Source organism: Salvia miltiorrhiza, chromosome 1 (genome assembly GCF_028751815.1).
Source record: "Salvia miltiorrhiza cultivar Shanhuang (shh) chromosome 1, IMPLAD_Smil_shh, whole genome shotgun sequence".
NCBI classification, from domain to species: domain Eukaryota; kingdom Viridiplantae; phylum Streptophyta; class Magnoliopsida; order Lamiales; family Lamiaceae; genus Salvia; species Salvia miltiorrhiza.
In genome coordinates this window covers 17771660-17792294 of record NC_080387.1, presented here as the reverse complement: position 1 = coordinate 17792294, position 20635 = coordinate 17771660, and the positions used below count along the sequence as shown (strand labels likewise).

Genomic DNA, 20635 nt, shown 5'->3' with positions numbered 1-20635 from the left:
AGAATTTCTTATCTTTTATTTGAAACTCACCTGTAAATTGCAATTAATATTTTAAATATATAAAAATAAATGTAATGAAATTCTTAATGTTTTTTTTATATCTTGCAGTTCTTCAATAATTTAAATGGAGCATCAACATATTGCAAAGAAAGGAAAAAGGACTTATATCATCTTTCTTTAAGAAACGTGATCGTCAAGATACTCAAGACAATGGAGATAGCTTGGAACCTTCAAATTCAACCATGGCCGCTGGAAATCAAACTAATCAATCTCATTCACTTGAATCACCTCCTATGGAGCAAAATTCAGTTACATGTATTGAGCGTGATCCGGGTAAAAGGAAACAATTGTGTGAATATTCTGTTAATGCACGAGATGATATAAGACGTGCATATCTAAAAGCTGGGCCTTATCAACCGAAAATGGAAGCGTATCCTGTTACAAAGTTTGGCACTCAAAATCGTAGCTTTCAGAAGAGATGGTTTGATAAGTTTCATTGGCTGGAGTATTCGCTTTCCACAAATAAGGCATATTGTTTCTATTGCTTTCTTTTCATCAGTGAAGTTAATCTGCCTGGCTCTTCTGCATTAGTCAAGGAAGGATTTGACAATTGGAAAAGAATAAATCAAGGAAAAAATTGTGCATTCCTTACTCATGTTGGTTCTGCAGCTACATCACCACATACTATGTGCTTAAGACGTGCAGAAGATTTGATGAGACCAGTTGGGCATATAGACAAAGTGATGCATTCTCAAACGATTATTGAGAAGGAGAGGAATCGACTGCGCTTGAAGACCTCGATCACAAGCCTCCGATGGCTTGCACTTCAAGGTTGTGCTTTTAGAGGTCATGATGAGTCTTCATCTTCATCGAATCGTGGGAATTTTATTGAATTGGTGAAGGCTTTTGCAAATATGAATAAGGAGGTAAATGAAGTTGTTCTTGATAATGCTCCGAAAAATGCCCAATATATTGCTCCAGAAATTCAAAAAGAGCTTTTGAATATTATGGCCAACAGAGTACGTCAAATGATTCGTGAAGAAGTTGGAGATAAATATTTTTGTATTCTTGTTGATGAAGCACAAGATATCTCCAAGCAAGAGCAAATGGCCATTATCTTGAGGTTTGTCAATGATCATGGAATTTTAACTGAACGCTTTTTTGCAATTAAAAGTGTTAGTGACACCACTTCATTAACTTTGAAAAAAGAGATATGTCGTGTTATTTCTCATCATGATCTACATGTTGAGAAAATGAGAGGTCAGGGATATGATGGTGCTAGTAATATGCGTGGTTCATGGAATGGACTTCAGGCTTTATTTCTTAGAGATTGCCCATATGCCTATTATATCCATTGTTTTGCGCATCGACTGCAATTGGCAATAGTTTCTGCAGCTAAAGATATTGGTGTTGTTTGGGAGTTCATTTCTCACTTAGATAATGTTGTTAACATTATAACTTCTTCACCAAAGCGTGTCTCTCAACTACACGCTGCTCAAAGAAATGAAATTCAGAGTTTATTGGCTGCAGAAGAGCTTGTTTCTGGAAGTGGTGCCAATCAAATTGGTAATTTGCAGCGAGCTGGAGCTACTCGTTGGAGTTCACACTATAACTCCGTGAGGAGTTTGATAGGTATGTATCCTGCAACTTGTAAGGTGTTTGAATGTCTCATTGAACATTCTCAAAATGGAAGATCTAAGGCCGAAGTTCAAGGAGTTTACAAAAATATGGCAAGCTTTGAATTTGTATTCACATTACACCTAATGCATAGGATTATGCGAGTTACTGATTCTCTTTGTCAGATTCTTCAAAGAAAAGTTCAAGATATTTTGGCTGCTATTGCTTTTGTCTCTACTACTAAAACTATTCTTCAAGAATTGAGAGAAAGTGGTTGGGAAGAATTTTTCGAAGAAGTTAAGGTCTTTTGCTTGAAGAATGATATTGATGTCCCCGATTTGGGATCTCCATACAAGGTTGGTCGTTCTCGTGGGCAAACTACAATTGAACATCATTATCATTTTGATGTTTTCAATGGAGCAATAGATTACATCTTGATGGAGTTGAATACAAGGTTTAATGATGTGTCAGTTGAATTGCTTTCTCTCAGTGTGGCCTTAGATCCTAAAAATTCTTTTGAATCATTCGACAGTGATAATATTTGCAAGCTTGCAAGGAAATTCTATCCTGAAGATTTCACTGATCAAGATATTGTTTCATTAGAATATGAGTTGAGACATTATAAGCACGATGTGATAGTGATGCAAGAGTTTCAAGTTTCTACACTTGTTGAGTTGAGTCAACTACTTGCTAAGAGCGAAAGGTCGAAGGTCTATGTTATGTTAACTAGATTGATTCATCTCATTTTGACGCTGCCTGTTTCTACTGCTACAACTGAACGGGCATTTTCTGCAATGAAACATGTGAAGACGGCACTTCGTAACAAGATGGGGGATGATTTACTTGAAGATTCATTAATGCTTTATATTGAGAGAGATTTTGTTAAACATATAGATATAGACTCAGTTATTGATGAATTTTATGTATTGAAATCTCGCAGGGCACAACTTATGTGAACATCGAAATATTTTGGTAGTATAAAATTTAATGTGTCGAAATATTTATTCTTCAGCCCACCCCATTATTAAATCCTGGATCCGCCCCTGTCACCAGGTGTGTGAGGTAGAATCTGTGAGAAGTTTTTATGATGTAAACCACTTCTCGTTGATGTGCACTATGTTATTCATGCTTTTGAACTTCAAAGTGTTCATGAGTCTATCAATCAAGTGCCTCTAGTGTGAAAGTGAGCCTAAGAAGGTTATGAGATCAGGCTTTATAGTTGATGTGTGAACTTTAATCAAATCTTTCAGCAAGCTGACCTCATGCATCACAAATTGTACTTGCATACATTGATTTCAATACCTTATCAGTTTGACTCAAGTCACTAATATTGTGCACGCATCAAAAATATTTTCATTAAAGCGAGTTTATCTAACCACCAATTCTGCATTTGTATTTGAACATGAACCTCTACTATGTCCACCTGCTACAAGTAAGCGTACTTTAAGTATTAGTAAGATAGCTCTCAGCAAGTTGACTCCTCTTTTTTCTAGCTGACTCACTATCAACTAAGTTGTTCAATACTCTGAGGAAACAAGTAAAATTATTATTTGGTATATTTCCTCCCATACACCAGAACATATTCACCTCGAAACCAACATCCGCACTATGCTCTTACTGCATGAAATCCCATTGGCAAGCTTGATGATTGTTGATCTTTGAAGTAAATCCAGATTGGAGAATAGGTCCAAATCTATCTCTACTCTATTTCTCTTTGATGTGTTGGGTGTCAGACTCTGTAGATAGATAATCTCACCTTGTGATTGTTATTTCTTTGCAGCTGCCAAAGCCTAGAGATGGTCCTCTCACTGTTGAACTTAGGGCTGTATATGAACCGAGCTGAGCCAAATACCCCGAGGCTCGGGCTCGGCTTGTGAAAATTTGGTTCGGTTCGAGTTCGGCTCGAGCTCGAGCTCGATTCGCCTATATAATAATAAGCTCGAGTTTGGTTCGAATTCGATTAGTTAATTATTCGTTTATCTTGAGCTCGAGCTTGGCTCGTACTTGGCCCAAAGTTCGAGCTCGATTTCAAATTCAGGCTCAAATTCGAGCTCGGTCTGTGAATTAATAATAATAATAATAATAATAATAATAATAATAATAATAATAATAATAATAATAATAATAATAACTGTATATGTAGTTCATTCCACAAGTTTCAATCCACAAAATAAAGTTCACTTTCACAAAACAAAATCACAAAATAAATCCACAAATAAGAATACAAGAGCATCAAAATTACATAACAAACTTAAATGATATTAATTTATTTATTTTGGTTTATTTTAGTTTTTATAGTTAAATTTTATAGAACATGTCTTCGTAATTAAGTAGTAAAATAACTTATTTAAATAATATTATTCAATTATAGTTACTCTAATTATGTACTTGCGACTATAGTTGTCTTAATGTCATAGTTAATTAATAATATAAGATCTTATTAGTATTAAAGATATCTATAAAATAAATATTTAACATTATTTTCACTTCATTTAATTATATTTGTATTGTATAACAAAATTTCAAACTATAATTAGTTATATAAGTTATATAATAAGTACTATACTAAAGATATCTATATAAAATATTTATCTTATAAGTTAATTAACTAACTAAGTTGTATGTATCTTATATAACAAATATTAAGCTATAATTAGTAATATAAGTTATATGTATCCTTCTATAGTAAATTACTAAGTCCTAAAGATATCTATATAAAATATAAAATAAATACATTATTTAATTAGTTAATTTATTGATCAAGCTATATGTATCTTACATAACAAGTACTACTATTAAACTATAATAAGTTATAGGTTATAAGTTATTTTGTATCTCATATAATAAGTACTAAACTATAATAAGTTATAAATTATCTTAATCACATCGTTAATTAGTTATGTAAGTGAAGTATATCTTATTTTAGAATTAATAATATAATTTAAAATATAAGTATATAACTAATATAAAATTTAGGGTTAATTGCGCCAAAAACCATGAACTATACCCCCATTTCCAACTTTTCCATGAACGTTTTTTTTTTTTTTTTTTTTTTATAAAAAATTCCCTGAACTTTATGTGTTGAACAATTTTTCCATGACTTTCAATAATCCCCAAATTGAGTGCTGATATGGCATAGCCGGCGGCGAAAACAAACGACGTCGTTTAGTTGGAAGTAAAACGACGTCGTTTTGAGCCAAAACCTCTCTCTCTCTCTCTCGGTTGGAAGCTCGCCGGAAGTCGAACAGCAGCAGTCGAGCCCAACCATGCCATGGCTGGTGGCGGCAGATCTGCAAGCCCAACCATGGCTGGTGGCGGTGGATCTGCGAGCATGCTAGGGGAGGCGGTGAAGCTACGGGGGTGGTTGGTGGCGGCGGATCTGCGAGCCCAACCATGCCAGGGCTGGTGGCGGCAGATCTGCAAGCCCAACCATGGCTGGTGGCGGTGGATCTGCGAGGGGCAGCGGTCGCGGCGAAGCTACGGGGGTGGTTGGTGGCGGCGGATCTGTGAGCCCAACCATGCTGGGGCTGGTGGCGGCAGATCTGCAAGCCCAACCATGGCTGGTGGTGGTGGATCTGTGAGGGGCAACGGTCGCGACGAAGCTACGGGGGTGGTTGGTGGCGGCGGATCTGCGAGCCCAACCATGCCAGGGATGGTGGCGGCAGATCTGCAAGCCCAACCATGGCTGGTGGCGGTGGATCTGCGAGCATGCTAGGGAAGGCGGCAAAGCTACGTGGGTGGTTGGTGGCGGCGGATCTGCAAGCCCAACCATGCCAGGACTGGTGGCGGCAGATCTGCAAGCCCAACCATAGCTGGTGGCGGTGGATCTGCGAGGGGCAGCGGTCGATACTGGGTGGTTGGTGGCGGCGGATCTACGAGCCCAACCATGCCATGGCTGGTGGCGGCGGATCTGCTAGCATGCCAGGAGAGGCGGCGAAGCTACGAGGGTGGTTGGTGGCGTCAGATTTGGTGATGGTGGTAGGGGAGGGCGGCGGTCCACCGGACCTGGAGGAGGGGGAGGGAAAAATATGATTTTTTTTATTTTTTTCCAAGTAAGCGCCATATCAGCTCGGTATTACCACGTATGCGCCATATCAGCCCGGTATTACCACGTAGGCGCCAACTCAGCCTGGAGCTTTACCGGAGGAAAAAATCATGAAAAAATTGTTCAACACATAAAGTTCAGGGAATTTTTGATAAAAAAAAAAAGTTCATGGAAAAGTTGGAAATGGGGGTATAGTTCATGGTTTTTGGCGCAATTAACCCTAAAATTTAAGGTATAAGTCTTGATATTTAAGCACTACTAATATGAGAGATGTTCAAATAAGAACAACTAAATAAAATAAGAACGGATAACCATTTTAAGTCATCGGATCATCAAGATTTACGATGGATGCATCATCTTGATAGATGTATGCAGAACCCGAGTTCGAATATTGAAGGGAGGAAAAATTTTACTTTTCCCAAATGCAATAAATTTAATAACGGATACATTAATTTGTATAGCAGATGCAATAATTTTAATGGTTCTCATGTTCTCACGAAAATTTTCTCACTGGAACCGCACCCCTACTAATATTACCCCCTCCGTCCACCAAAAATGGGGCACATTTCTTGGACACAGGTTTTAATAAAATTGGTGGTTAGTGGACAAAGGGTCCTACCATTATTTGAAATGAGTGGTTGAGAATGAATTAAAGTTGATTTTTTTTTTGTAAATAAGGGGTATTGATAATGATAAAATATAAGAAAAAGTGGTGGGCTCATGTCTTAAAAGGGAAAATGTCCTATTTTTTGTAGACGCCAAATATAGTAATTGTGCCTCATTTTTGATGGACGGAGGAACTATATAAATACATTGTTATTGTTTCATTAACTAATACGAGTATTATTTTTATTATTATAATTATTATTATGATTTTATATTATTGAGTTATTATTAGTTTTTGTTAATATTATAACGAGTACATTGTTAAGATGTGGGAATTATATAACTAACAAATATAGTGTTTGATGATTATTACTCCCTCGGTTCCACTTCAATTGACACTTTTAAGTTAGGCACGGATATTAAGAATAAAAAGTTAAGAGTGTAAGAGCATTGGCAACGCCTACACGATAGCAGCTTACTCGTGTAAGTCTGCTATCGTGTAAGCGATGCGGGCCGAACTTACACGAGGGCTATACGTTCTATCGTGTAGCCCTTTAAACGGTTGAAAAAAGGCGTGTGTTTTACACGCGCCTTTAAAAAAATCGATTTTTGAATTTGAAAATTGCTTTGACTGCCTCGGTCTCCGTGCCAAATTTGACCGTTCGAATTTTTTTTCTTCTTCTCTTTATATTCTATCTGCCTCCTTCTTCTTCCTCACTTTCACTCCACAATTCTCCTCATTCACTCATAAAATACTATCACAATTCTCCGAGATAGGCAGTTGCACGCCGTGCTCTAATATGATTTGATGGAGCATGTTTGGGCACGTTTCGGACCTCTAGGGCCGGAATAGTTATTTGTAGGATTTGTTTTTATTTTATTAAATTTTATGTAATTTTTAGGATTTCAAAATTAATGCAATTTAAATTTGAAGTAAATTGTGTAATTTAAATTTATGAAATTAAACTTAAATGAAAAATGGAAAAATCAAAACTAATGCTATCATGTAACCCCAATGCAGCATCTTTACACCATGTGGTCCCCCCTCATAAAGTAGGCTATCATGTAAGCTATCATGTAACCCCATTTTTTGAGCCGAATTCCGAATAGTTCGCGAGTGGCTTGGTTCGTTTACAGCCGTAGCTGAACTTCAACATTGCCACCTTCATTTTGCCTTTCAATGGCTTGCCATTTTTGAAGTTTGCAAGAAGAAATTGAACAATGTTCCTCTCCTTGATGGAGAGATTCTTCTTCACCACTTTTTTTTCCCGATTTGTAGGCTGCTGAATCCTTTCGTGTAGCGTGGATGTAATGTGATGGAAATTCCATTTTCATAGAGTTAGTTTTGTGGGAATTTTAGTTTGTTGAAATTTGAAAGTGTGATTTCTAATTTTTGGAAGGATGCAAAATTTTGGTCAATTTGAGACAAATTTGAAATCATTTCAGTTTTCATGCTTAGTCGCCTGGTGTTCATATGCTTTTCCGTTCAGTTTTTTTTTTTTTTTTTTTTGAGGATTATCTTATCTAATTAAAAATTAAAGTTATATTGATTAAGTAAAAATAGAATTTCTTAACTTTCAATTTTCTGATAAAAAATAAATATGCATCGATTTTATTTACCATGAATATAAGAAATGCTTAATCTAACTTACAATATAATTTTCTTCGAAAAAAAAAAACTCATAACATAATTAAAATGCTAATCTAAGCCTCCTTATTTACGTGCAATAAAGTAATCTGTCACTTTTAGCGGGACAGATTGAGTAACATTTACTTATTTTTCCGCTGAAATGACAATTTTATTGAAAAGAAATAAAGAAAAGTTGATACAAAACCGGTGTAACAGAAAACAGTACAGCAAGAACAAAGGCGCAACGCGACCTAACAAACAACCAAAAAACAGAACCACAGTTCAAGGGGACAGGAAAGCCATCATCACAAGTTCTGGCCTAACCAAAACCCATCGGCGAGTCGTCCCCCTAAGCTGGAAGAAACCCAGCGCTAGCACAAAAGTGCCAACAACTAAACCCGAGGGGGCAGCGCAGGGCAGCCAGAGAGAACTGCACTGGCGGGACCAAGCTGAGCGGGCAGCACAGGATGCCCACCGAACGCATCAAAGATCCTCCCTGCTCTGGTCACAAGACAACCGTGGCCCCGGGGATCACCAAAGCAGACGAGCCACACAAACGAGAACATTTACTTATTTTTCCATTAGCAAACGAAACAACATAAAAAATGGTATGTTGTTCAACATTAGATAGATGAGAGAGAAAAAAAAAATTGATATTTTAAACGATCACAACTTATTCATTTCAAATTCACTTTGGAATTCAAAATCTAAAAACAAAAATAAAAGAGAGAGAGAAAAATGGTGGTAAGATTATCTTTATTTATGACCCTAACAACTGATAATCATATAAGACAAATGATTTGAATAAAAAAAAAAAACAGATGAAATATTTTGAGGTAATAATCGGTTGTGAAAATAGAATGTAGACCAAAATATTTCATCTTAAACTCCTAATAAAAGCCCATAATAGCATTTTTGATATAATTGAAAGAGAATAAAATATGGTTAAATGAAAAATTGATGAGGCTTAGATCATTGAAATCCTGCCACATCATCACCGGACCTCCACTTCTGCGGCACCCACTTTCATTATATGAGACAACAAAATAACCTCTAAATTATAAAAATGATAATTAATGTGTCACATTTCCTGATATGTTCTCTTTGTTTCCATCACAAAAACAACCTCGAGTAATTTTGAGAGAGCGTGGACAGTCGTTACGTTTCGAAGCCTGCTGTAGTTCCATCTTAATGTCTTCATTAGGTTGCTCAGCAACCTTTCTAATATTCTCTTATCATAATCAAACTCAACAAAAATAGCTTTTGTACACTTCAGAGAAACCGCATCAACAACATCCTGATGAGCAAGTGATCGGCGCTCACAATAGATCGAAGAAACTAGTACAAAAGAAAATGAACGAAGAAGAAGAACGCAAGATTTTTACGTGGTTCGGCAATGTGCCTACATCCACGGAGGGGATCTCTCCTTTCACTATCGGAATATTGAGATTACAGATATAATCAAGAGCTTCAAGCTCACAACAATGGTGTTGCCGCTCTCTCTTTCTCCCAATATTTTATAATTCAACCCCTTCACTATTGAGATAATACTAACTACTCTTTATAGACTAATAAAGAATAGCTTTACATCCTTTCACTTATCCTTATTTGCAGATAAGTTCTCCAATTGTTGAGTTTTGTAGACACTCTCCAACAATCTCCACCTTGTCTGTAAAACCATCAATTTGCAAACTCCAGCAGATTCCATGAACTTTGCAGCAGACAGTGCTTTGGTCAGACATCCATTGGAGTAACAATGCTAAAGAACAGCACTGTCAGCATTGAGCAGCGCTGCCAACAGTAAACAACAACAACGTTGTTACTCCAATAACAACCCTGCACCTTCAACGGGACACTCAAACACCACCAATACATCAAGCCTTGGTCACCAGCTTGATGAGATCCATGCAGCGAACAAACTTAGACACAGGAACAGCTCTGGTGCCATTCTCTCCAAGAGAATTTACTAGATCCTTATCTTGTCCTCTCATGACCCCTGCACGAGTCCTATGGCCCCGATACTCCTCCTCACCCAACAGTCCCACGAGCAAACCAGCTCAACCTGACTGTGTCTCTGAGCATGAGCATTCCGCCTCCTGACTCTGTGCCCCGGCCAACTGATGAAGACTCAAGTTCTCCGAGCCCCTCCGACGATTTTCACCATCTCCAAGATGTTCCCGTGAAATCTCAGAAGCTCCACCCAATATCGCAAGTCCAACATCTCCACCTGATCCTGCAACTTCAAGATCCACCAGCTCTGCTCTACTAGTTCCCAGCTCTGCTCTGCTAGCTCTGCTATCCCAGTTCCCAGCTCTGCTCTCCCATATCATTTCTTCGTGCTATGAGATTGAATTATCTCCTCTGCACCAAATCACCATCCCTGTGATTGTCTCTTCCTTGAGATAATAAAATCCATCTCCCTTTACAGTTCGTTCTTCTTCACCCCTGAATCAGAACCTTGCTGCAAAACGTGCAGACTGATCTATCTATCTTTGTCAAACCACATTCCCCTGTGATTGTCTTCCTCAAGATAATCAAGCCACTTTTTTTTTCCTTATCCCTTTCAGAATAAGTCTGTTGTTACCAAGAACCTGTAGTACCCACCTTTGAAACTTCAGTTCTTGTAACAATCGTCCATCAAACTCACTGGAACGAACCTCCATAATCAAAAACCCACTGCAGACCCCCTTCTAGCACATTCAGTGCTTCCGCGGAATCCCATGGCTCTTTCTCTTGTGACTCCACCCTCTTAGTGGCATTTAACTGATCTTGGCTTTTCTTCGAAGCAATACAGTCCCTCTTCCAGTGCCCCAGCTTCCCGCAGTAGAAACACCCCTGAGCCTCATCATTTGAGCCCATGTTTCCCTGCCTTCCTTTCTTGCCCTTCTTGAAAACCCTCCGGGGTTTCTTGGCCTTGCCACTCTTCCCCGATCGCTGTCGAACAGCCCTGATCGCTGCTGAACAACCTTGATCGCTGTTGAACAGCCCTGATCGCCATTTCCGATTCCGCAACATCGCTGATTTCTCAACATCGAGCGAAACCGACGAACTATTTGAATAAGCGGCCATCGATATCCTCAAGAAGAGCGATTTGCATTCGCTTCTCGTGAGATTCCCATAATTGATCTGTTAGATCGACCTTCTTCCGCCTTCCCTGCGAATCTCACTATTCTTCTGCCTTCCCTGCGCCTCTCCGATCGGATTTCCCCAATCGGTCTCTTCGATTGATCTACTTTGTCGTGATTCAATCCGCCGCAATCTTTGCAGTCGACATCCTTGAATCTACTGCACCGATCTGTGTCTTCCCACAGACGGCGCCACTTGTTGAGCAAGTGATCGGCGCTCATAATAGATCGAAGAAACTGGTACAAAAGAAAATGGACGGAGAAGAAGAATGCAAGATTTTTACGTGGTTCGGCAATGTGCCTACATCCACGGAGGGGATCTCTGGATTCTTTCACTATCGGAATATTGAGATTACAGATACAATCGAGAGCTTCAAGCTCACAACAATGATGTTGCCGCTCTCTCTCTCTCTCTCTCTCCCAATATTCTATAATTCAACCCCTTCACTATAGAGATAATACTAACTACTCTTTATAGACTAATAAAGAATAGCTTTACATCCTTTCACTTATCCTTATTTGCAGATAAGTTCTCCAATTGTTGAGTTTTGTAGACACTCTCCAACACATCCAAATGAGTAAGTTCTTTCTTAGACCCACTTTTTGGAAGGAACACTGATATTTCATCATTCATTTCTTGAATCCGTTGTAAACTCACAGAGGGAAACTGTTGTGTCAAGTTAGGAGGTGGGGATGGGAGAGAAAACAATGAGAGGTGCAATGTAATTTTGGGGGATCATAAGGGAAACGAATTTGAACTCAGAAACTAAACACAACATTTTATTCATTGTGTCACATCATCATTTTTGTATTCTTCTACCAAAGTTATTACTCCCTCCGTCCACAATTTAAAGCCCCACTTTAGTGTGGGCACACAGACTAAGAAAGCTGAAAAATGTGATGTGGATGAAATATAAGGGTAGTTGAAGTGATAAAGGTGTTGTGAGTGGGTCCACTAGTGATAAAGTGTAGTAAATATATAATATAAAATAATAAAAGTGTTTTAAGGTGGGTCCATTAATGGCAAAGGGTAGTAAATATAAGAAAAGAAGAAAAGTAAAAAAGTACAAAAAGTAGAATAGGGCTTTAATTTGTGGACAAAAATTTAAGAGCAAGTAGAGCTTTAAATTGTGGACGGATGGAGTATTATAAACATGTCTCATGCAGATTAAAAAAGCGAATCGAGTCAATCCGTGACCTACATACATGTATCAACCTATGATCTGACCTCATATATATATGAGGCAAGTCTCATGTAAGTACTTGTGATAAGAATAGGGTAGAATTTTATTGAATAAAATTTCTGGCAACCTTAAAATTTAAAAAGGGGTAATTGCCTGTATATCCATAACGTTTACATGGAATTGGTTTTTACTTGTATTTTTAAAAATCTGCCTCTTAATACATAACATATCATTTTTGTCTCATTTTTGTCCGGTGATCGATTTTTTCTTACACCGGCGCTGGAAATGACACGGTGGTAGCTGGAATTGATGCGGTGGCAGCCGAAAATTGACACCTATGCATATTATTGACATGTGAAAATAAATAATAAATAATAATAATAATAAAAAACCCACATCATCATCTTCCCTAATCTCCCCCACTCCCAAACCCTAATCTCCCATTCCCCCACCCGTAACTGCCATCCTGTGCCGCCGGTGACGGCGCCCACTGCCCCTCCCCCCAACCTTGGCGCCGCTATAAATCCTCCGCTGCACCGTCATCGCCCGTCACCTGCTCGATAAAAATCCCCACTTCCAAATCCCGCCCAAATCCATCAACTCCTCTCTCTAATTCTCTTCAAGTCTCAAAACCTTCAGTAATCATCCCAAATTCTCCATCAATGGCGTCCGAAGCTGCTTCCCCCGATTAATTTGGCGAGATCCCAAGCAATTCGAGCGGCGGAGGCATCCCGTACTCCCTCTCGTTCCTCTTCGTTGCTGCCGCGGCGCCAGACGGTCGCGATCAGCCGCGGCTCATATTCATCGACACGCTCATTCCGGCCGTGGTCGTCATGGAAGATGGCGGTGGATTGAGCGCCTCGTTCAACATTTTGGAGAAGATGCTGATGTGGTTTTTTTTTGTTTTTTTAATATTTTTTCCACGTGTCAATAATATGTCTAGGTGTCAATTTTCGGCTGTCACCGTGTCATTTTCGACATCGGCGTAAGAAAAAACTGGTCACCAGGCAAAAACAAGACAAAAATGAAAGGTTATGTATTTAAAGGTAGATTATTTAAAATAAGAGTAAAAACCAATTCCGTGTAAACGGTATAAATTTACGGGTAATTAGCCCAATTTAAATTAAAAGTACGACATGTAATGTTAAATATTGTTCACGTCGTCGCCGATCAAACTAAAGAGTGATCGGAACTTTCGCCGTGTGTAATTTACAACTAAATTAAAAGATGATGTATTTTGGGACTAATTTTAAAGGTCGTGTGCAACATGTAAATCCGGTGATAATTCGTGTATTTTCCTGCTATTAACCCAATTTAAAATGAAAAGGAAACACATAGCAATGTAAAAGCGTAGACAAATGAAAACCAGTTTTACTGAAAGGCCCATTGGGCTTTTAGCGACGTGACATTAATCAACCAAAATCGAAAGCAGAAATGGCGGCACTATAAACCTCGCATTTCTCGGCACGCTTCGCCTGCAGTAACTTAATGGCGACCGACGACAACTCCAATCCAACCAACTCCAACAAGAAGAGAAAGAATTACCTTCCCCAATATGTAATTACCCCTACTTCTCTCTCTTTCTCCCCCTTTCTTATACATACGTCGAATAATTGGCTTATTGAGCTTTACGTTGTGGTTGTGTTTCGGTTCTCACGTATTCAATACGCTGAAGAATTTCAACTGATTGCTTTTTTTGCAGAGGCCAGTGAAAAAGGGCGCTTACCCATTACGTGCGGGAGTTGAGGGATTCTTCATAACGTGTGATGGTGGGAGGGAGCACCAGGCAGCAAATGAAGCTATCAGTGTCATTGAATCTGTATGTTATATATATTTTTATCGATTTCTTATTTCTATTTTTAATTTATTTTTTCACCTTTGATGGAAAATTGTGCCTTTGAATGAGTACTTGGTTAATTAACTTACTGTTCCTTGCGGATTATGAGTTGAGTGAGTTAGGATTTTAGTTTTTTTCTTGGAGTTGAGGGTTTAGGGTTTTGTTGTTCATGATTTTATTAATTTTAGGACACCTAATCTCTTGAACTGTTAAGTTTATCACAAGGTTAGTTTATCAGAATATTTTTGGTATTGGTCTGTACTGGTGCTGCCTATTTTCTATTGATGAATTTGCACATAACTATACCTAATTAGTTTGTATGTCGATCTTCCCTTAAAACAAGAGTTGGTAAGATGATTGTGAGACCTATTGCCCTTAAGTTTGGAAACTACCGACTGCTTGATAATGGAGCAAGAGTTGCTTTTGATGACACTGTTATTAGTTGTGCAGATGTTACTCTGGTATTTGTTTATGCACATTACATGTTGGCAAAATGCACTTAAATTAAGGCCTTATGGTTGAAGGCTTAAATTTGTGAACAGAATTATAAAACATGAACTGTTGGGTGAATTTCAACAATGTGAAGCTGCAAGCCGAAATTGGAGATTGCAATGCCTTTTGGTTTATCTTCACCTGGAACTAAGGATAATGAGAAAGATGTTTGCACATTGCGAACTACAAAGTTTCTGTAATCAATGTTGTCCAGCTTATATCCTTTCACATTACTGAGTTTGTGGGTTTAGGTTTTTGTTCGCCGAGCTGTGCTATTTTGTACTCTCTCCGTCCACCAATTCGTGTCCTAATTTTCCATTTTGGTCCGTCCACCAATTCGTGCCCTACCCATTTTTAGTAACTATTTCCTTAACAAATAAATAATTTTTTCTTAAAAGTCGTGCTCCCTTCTCCACTCAACAAATAAACAATACACTTTTTCATAAAACCTGTGCCCCCTTCCCTTAGGACACGAATTGGTGGACGGATGGAGTAAAACTTTTTAGCCTATACCATGGTAGATTGAGACCAGGAAGCATTTCTCATCGACAGAGATATGAATGATGCACTATTTATCGATTTTTTTTTTTCCTTTTTAGAGCATGACAGTAGTGACATCAGAGTTAGAGTTCTAATATATTTGTTTAAACAGTTCTATGAAGAACTGGTGGATGATGCAGAGTCAAAGTTTGAGCACGCAGAACCACCGAAGAAGCCTTCAAACAAAATCACGAAATTCGCATCAGATTCTTCTGGAAGCGACAACGATGACGATGACGATGATAAAGATTCCAATAAAGATGATGCAAAGGATAAAAACAATCTAGAGACAAGGGAGGACAAAAACCAAAGTGCTGTTGCCTCGACTGACAATGGAAATGATGAGTCAAGACTTGAAACTGAGAATGCTGTGCCTCCTCAGAATCAAACACCTACAGAGGAAGAGAAACCTGAGCATCGAGATACCAAAGAAGCTGAGACCCTGGGGCCACAGGCTAAGAGGCAATGCACCGATGCAGATGCCGCGAACAGTGGAAGCTTGCCCAAAAAGGTTGAGACTAAATCTGTTGATAAGTTAATTGAAGCTGAGCTGGCAGAACTGGGAGATAAGAGCAAGGTGAGCCCAAGAGTATACTTTATCTTTGTTCTTTGTTTGAGAAAATATGTTATCTTTATTCTACTTGCACCTCAATGCAGCTGATTCCTTACTTATCTTCATTCCTGAAATGTGCATAATAATTTTAGTAATGGAGTAAGGAAGTCAATGAGTGCTCCTTTTCGGTTTTTTTGTTTTGTCTTCTTTATTTTGTTCTAATAACATAAATCAGCAGTAAGTCTTTTAAACCCAAAAATCAGCTTTTCTGTACTCACTTCTGCACATGTTTATGTTTTCATGTCTAATACTGTTGTATGAGTGATACATTTATCTCTTTGTGTAAGCAGAGGCGTTTTTGTAAACTTGACACCGGTTGTAATGGTGTTGTCTTCATCCAAATGCGTAAGAAAGAGGGAGATCCCAGCCCAAAAGATATTGTCCATCACATGATGACTTCTCTTGCTGTAACCAAGAAACACGTCTCAAGGTTACCTCCCGATGTTCTTTCCTAGTTTCTCAAAATATGTCCAGCATTTGGCATCACCCAGCTGAGAGCATTGCATTTTTTTATCAGGTTTCTTTTAAGGTTGCTTCCAGTTGAAGTATCATGCTACACGTCAGATGATGAAATCAGACGAGCCATCAAGCCTGTGATCGAAAAGTATTTTCCTATAGAAACTGAGAAACCGCGTAAGGTAAATATGTTGCTTTCTAATTACTGTTTTGTTTTTGTGAACATTAACTAGGACTTCAGATATTGATATAGAAGGGTTACATTCTGTCCTTGTGAATCAACTTCATACAGACACATAAACTTTTTGACCTTCCTCCTGGTGATAGTGCTTCTGATTTTATTAAGTACGGATGGGTTTGAAGCAAACATCTTTACCATAAAGCGATAATTAATACGAAAGGACAAAGATGATTCTTACACTTGTTTGATTATTTTGTTTCAGTTTTCAGTTTTGTATGATGCTCGTGCAAACACTGGCATCAATCGTACAAAAGTTATTGATGCAGTTGCCAAATCTGTTCCATCAGTTCACAAGGTCGATCTGGCTAACCCAGATATAAGTATAATGGTCCAAATTGTCAAGGTGAGAAAATTCATCTTTGTTGAAAAAATTCTGACTTAATTTCTCGTATGAGCCACCACAGCTGAGTTGAAAAGTACTATTCCTTCTGAGATTTTGGCATTTTAGCAGTGCACGTGTTGTCACAACTAACTTAAAATCCACAGTGTAACTGTGTGTGCTGCAACCATTGCTACATACATGAGCATGCCTTCAAGATGAGACTTGCATCTATCTGAAATTCTAGATACTGACTTCAAATTTCCTTGATGCATAAACACAGCCACACATTAAAACAAACATCTCAAGTGCATGTCTTTTAAGACTTACATCGGAAAGTGATGGTGTTGTTTGTTGATTTTTTTAATGCACCAGTCTGACTCAAACATGAGGATCTTTCTCTCTGTATTGATGGGGGTTTTGTGTTTTCAGACTGTTTGCTTGATTGGAGTTGTGGAGAAGTACAAGGAATTAGCCAAGTATAACTTGAGGCAACTCAGCAGCCCATTGAAGGAGCAGTAGAATTAATATTTTGAATTTATGAAAGGTTTGGATCTACAGTTTTTCTTCTACTGTTTTCATTTGGAACTCAGCTGAATTACTTGCTAAATTAGGCAGACTTAATATTTGATGAATGTAAGTTTAAAGGGTCTACAAGTTGGAAGGAATGACTATTCCCTCATCATGAATGGTGATTTCGAATTTCAAAACATACCAATCATATGAATAGGAATGGCCACTCCATTTAATATCTCAATCCACGAGAATCCTCACCCTCGGTTCTCGCGATTGATTGCATGAATTTGTTGTTTTTCTCTTCTATATTAAAAAATATTAATGTAGGGTTCTGCAGTTTTTGCTTCTTAAAATTTGGGAAGAAGAAGAAAGTGAACTTTTGTGTTCTACTGCATTTTTTGTTCACGCACAATTAGGTAAAAGGTTTTTAATAAGTAAAAAACTATCCTCTAATATGGTATTCAAATATCAAATCACCAGACTAAACATGACATGCAATTTAATAGAAATGCTACGGCCTACGGGTGTAAATCGGGTTGGGTTCGGATCCTAAAATTTTGGCAAAGATGATACTTGATTCCAACCTTGTGCTATTAGTTGGGTATTCAAATATGACTCTTTTGGTACTCGAGTCGAGTATTAGAGTATCTGAGATTCTGAATCACCTTATTATATAAAAAAATCCTTCTATTTTTAGGGAAATAGCAAAAACATGTAACATTACGACAACCTAATAAATATATCTATATGTGCTAATGAGGCATTGCTCTAGTGGCAAAGTTGAGACATCTAATAATTTTCTCACTTTTATGTGGGTAGTGTTCGCACTCTTGTGTGGGTAGTGGTTTCGTCTGCGTGTGGTTGTTTTTCCACTTTTCTGTGGTGTAGCGATCTCGTCTGCGTGCGAGTTGCTTATTTGATTATATATTAGATAATAGCTCTTGTAATTCTAAAAAAAATATATCTATATGTATATTAACACACACCACACAAATTTCTTTAAGAAAAACATTCATTTGAGTAAACCTATGAGTATCTTTACCATTCTCCAACAATAACCCCATCCGACATTATAAGACCAAACCTATGGCCACAAATCCATAGTCCACTCCAGAAGTAATTGTTGCTATGTTTGAACACTGTCATCATAAGGGTGTCAAAAATAACAAGTAATAGATACATATTCACACTGTTTGTTCAACAAAAGCAAAAACACCAGCAAGCACACTTTCGTGCTGCCAACTACAAAATCTCACATACCAACAATAGACACCCACGCCATATTCGCAATCAAAAAGCACAGCGGCGACAACCCCGATGCCAACCACGCTGAAAGTAGATATGGGTAGAGATGTCACATCGAACAACATCTTGAATCTCCGAAGAAACTTAAATGTTCAAAATCTAAAACAATTAAGCATATATGTAGGGTGTGTTTGCTTTGGAGGGATAACAAAAAATTATGTCTTTAAATGTTTGTTTTCTTATTCCACATCTTACACAAACACTATTTTTCCTTCCTTATTTTAACTTCAATGAGGGATAATATTATCCCTCGATTTTTGGTGTGATAATATTATCCCTCATTGAAGTAAAAATAAGAAAGAAAAAATGGTGTTTGTGTAAAATGTGGGATAAGAAAACAAACATTTAAAGACACAATTTTTCGTTATTCCTCCATTTAGAGGGATAAAAAGCAAACACACCCGTATAATAGAACAATAAATCAATTTACGTAGCAGTTGAACTAATAATGTATCAACTTAATCTAGCGTAATCATTCTATTATGTTTGCTTGAAAGAAAATTGTTGGGTAGTATGCTTCACCAATTGATTGTGACCTATCATTGATAATGAAAAATACACGTCAAAATCTAATAGAAAGTTAAAAATATTCATAAGAGTATAACATGAATTACAAGAGATCACATTTGTTGTAGATTTAGACATGTTCACTTATCATGATCACTTAGACTATAAATACTACTCCCTCCGTCCGCGATATCGTTTCCACATTGTGGACGGCACGAGTTTTAAGAAAAGTGGTGGATTGTAGTGGATATGTAGTTAGTGGAGTTTGGGTCCCACAATTGTTGTGAGTGGAAGTTTGTGGACCCTACTTCTATAAATGGAAGTGGAAACGATATCGCGGACGGACCGAAATGGCAAATGTGGAAACGATATCGCGGACGGAGGGAGTACAACTTTTGTTGCTTTGAGACATTATTTTTTCATTTGATCAATCGTTTTCCACATTCTTTGGCTCGCACGAGATTCGGATGTTGAACACTTTATACAAACTCTTATCTGTTGCTTTCATTTAGTCGCTTGCATGTATTGCCACCAATATCAAAATCTTTGACTTTGGACTTCAACTTATCTAATTCTACCATCAAGAAATTGCTAGAAGCCTTTGTTAAAGAATACTTATCCATTATATCCCTTGCTATATGAGATGATGCTCATCGCCTTGAAGTAAAGATTGAACAAAACCTTTGATATGCTCATACAATGTACTAGATTTTGCCAACTTTGTCCAACTTTGAGCCACATATTTTCCTGGTAGCATCATGATTTGTTGAGCTCTCATCCAGCAAAGCATGTGGCGACATGGATATCCTTAAAAACTCAATCCGTTGGCAACTATAAGATATTGAATCTGAGGAACTGTAGTATGTCAATTCACGCCCTCAATGGAATGCTTCTCCATACTCAAATTTCTTCACCATGTAGAAGATGCATTTGTGCTAGAAAGTAGAGTACGAAGATACACCATACTTTATTGCAACTTATTTTGAAATAGTAAGAAAATTGACTGATCAGCCTGCAGCTTTAATACATGAAATTCTAAGTTAGTGGAATTCTCCTATAAATCAAAACCATGGACAAAGTATGGTTTCTCCAAACCACGTAAAACTTATTGTGTCATTTATATTATGCACTTACTTTCAACATTATATTATTTGATATAAATTGCAATCTACCAATCATCATATCATAATTAGCATTCTTGATAAAACAAAATTTCAGCATAAATCTATCACCTGACTCAAGTTACTGATTATAAACTGAATCTGCACTAACCTAAAATTTTGACTTGAAAGATTTTGGTTAAGCGAGCAACTTAACCACCACATTTTGAAAATACCAGTTATCAGTCCAACTGATCAGCTTATGAGAAGTCAGTAGGATTGCTAACTGAACACTCAGTTAAAACATGCTTACTTGGGTATCAGTCAGTCTACCTTTTGGTCAGCAGATCTGTGTCATTCCAACTAACTCATTTCATTATCAACTGAACGTGTTTAGAACACACTTTGCACAGCAACAAAAAAATTGCAACTGGTGTATTCTCTCCGTCTCATACACCAATATGCACTTGCTCGGGACCAACAAAGACATTAAAGACTTTTT

General features: G+C 37.7%; 2 protein-coding genes across 2 annotated transcripts; both read left to right on the top strand.

The window, feature by feature from the left end:
* The first annotated feature begins 242 nt into the window (after positions 1-242).
* Positions 243-2573, top strand: LOC130990555 (uncharacterized). The gene has a single exon (XM_057914801.1). The coding sequence runs from the start codon at positions 243-245 to the stop codon at positions 2571-2573; it is 2331 nt and encodes a 776-aa protein (XP_057770784.1).
* Positions 2574-13537: 10964 nt separating this feature from the next.
* Positions 13538-17462, top strand: LOC131006818 (uncharacterized). The gene is made up of 7 exons (XM_057933971.1): positions 13538-13764; positions 13910-14026; positions 15189-15653; positions 15980-16119; positions 16207-16327; positions 16589-16729; positions 17138-17462. Exons 1-7 carry the CDS (start codon positions 13696-13698, stop codon positions 17225-17227), a joined length of 1143 nt encoding a protein of 380 aa, XP_057789954.1. The 5' UTR covers positions 13538-13695; the 3' UTR covers positions 17228-17462.
* The last annotated feature ends 3173 nt before the right edge of the window (positions 17463-20635 follow it).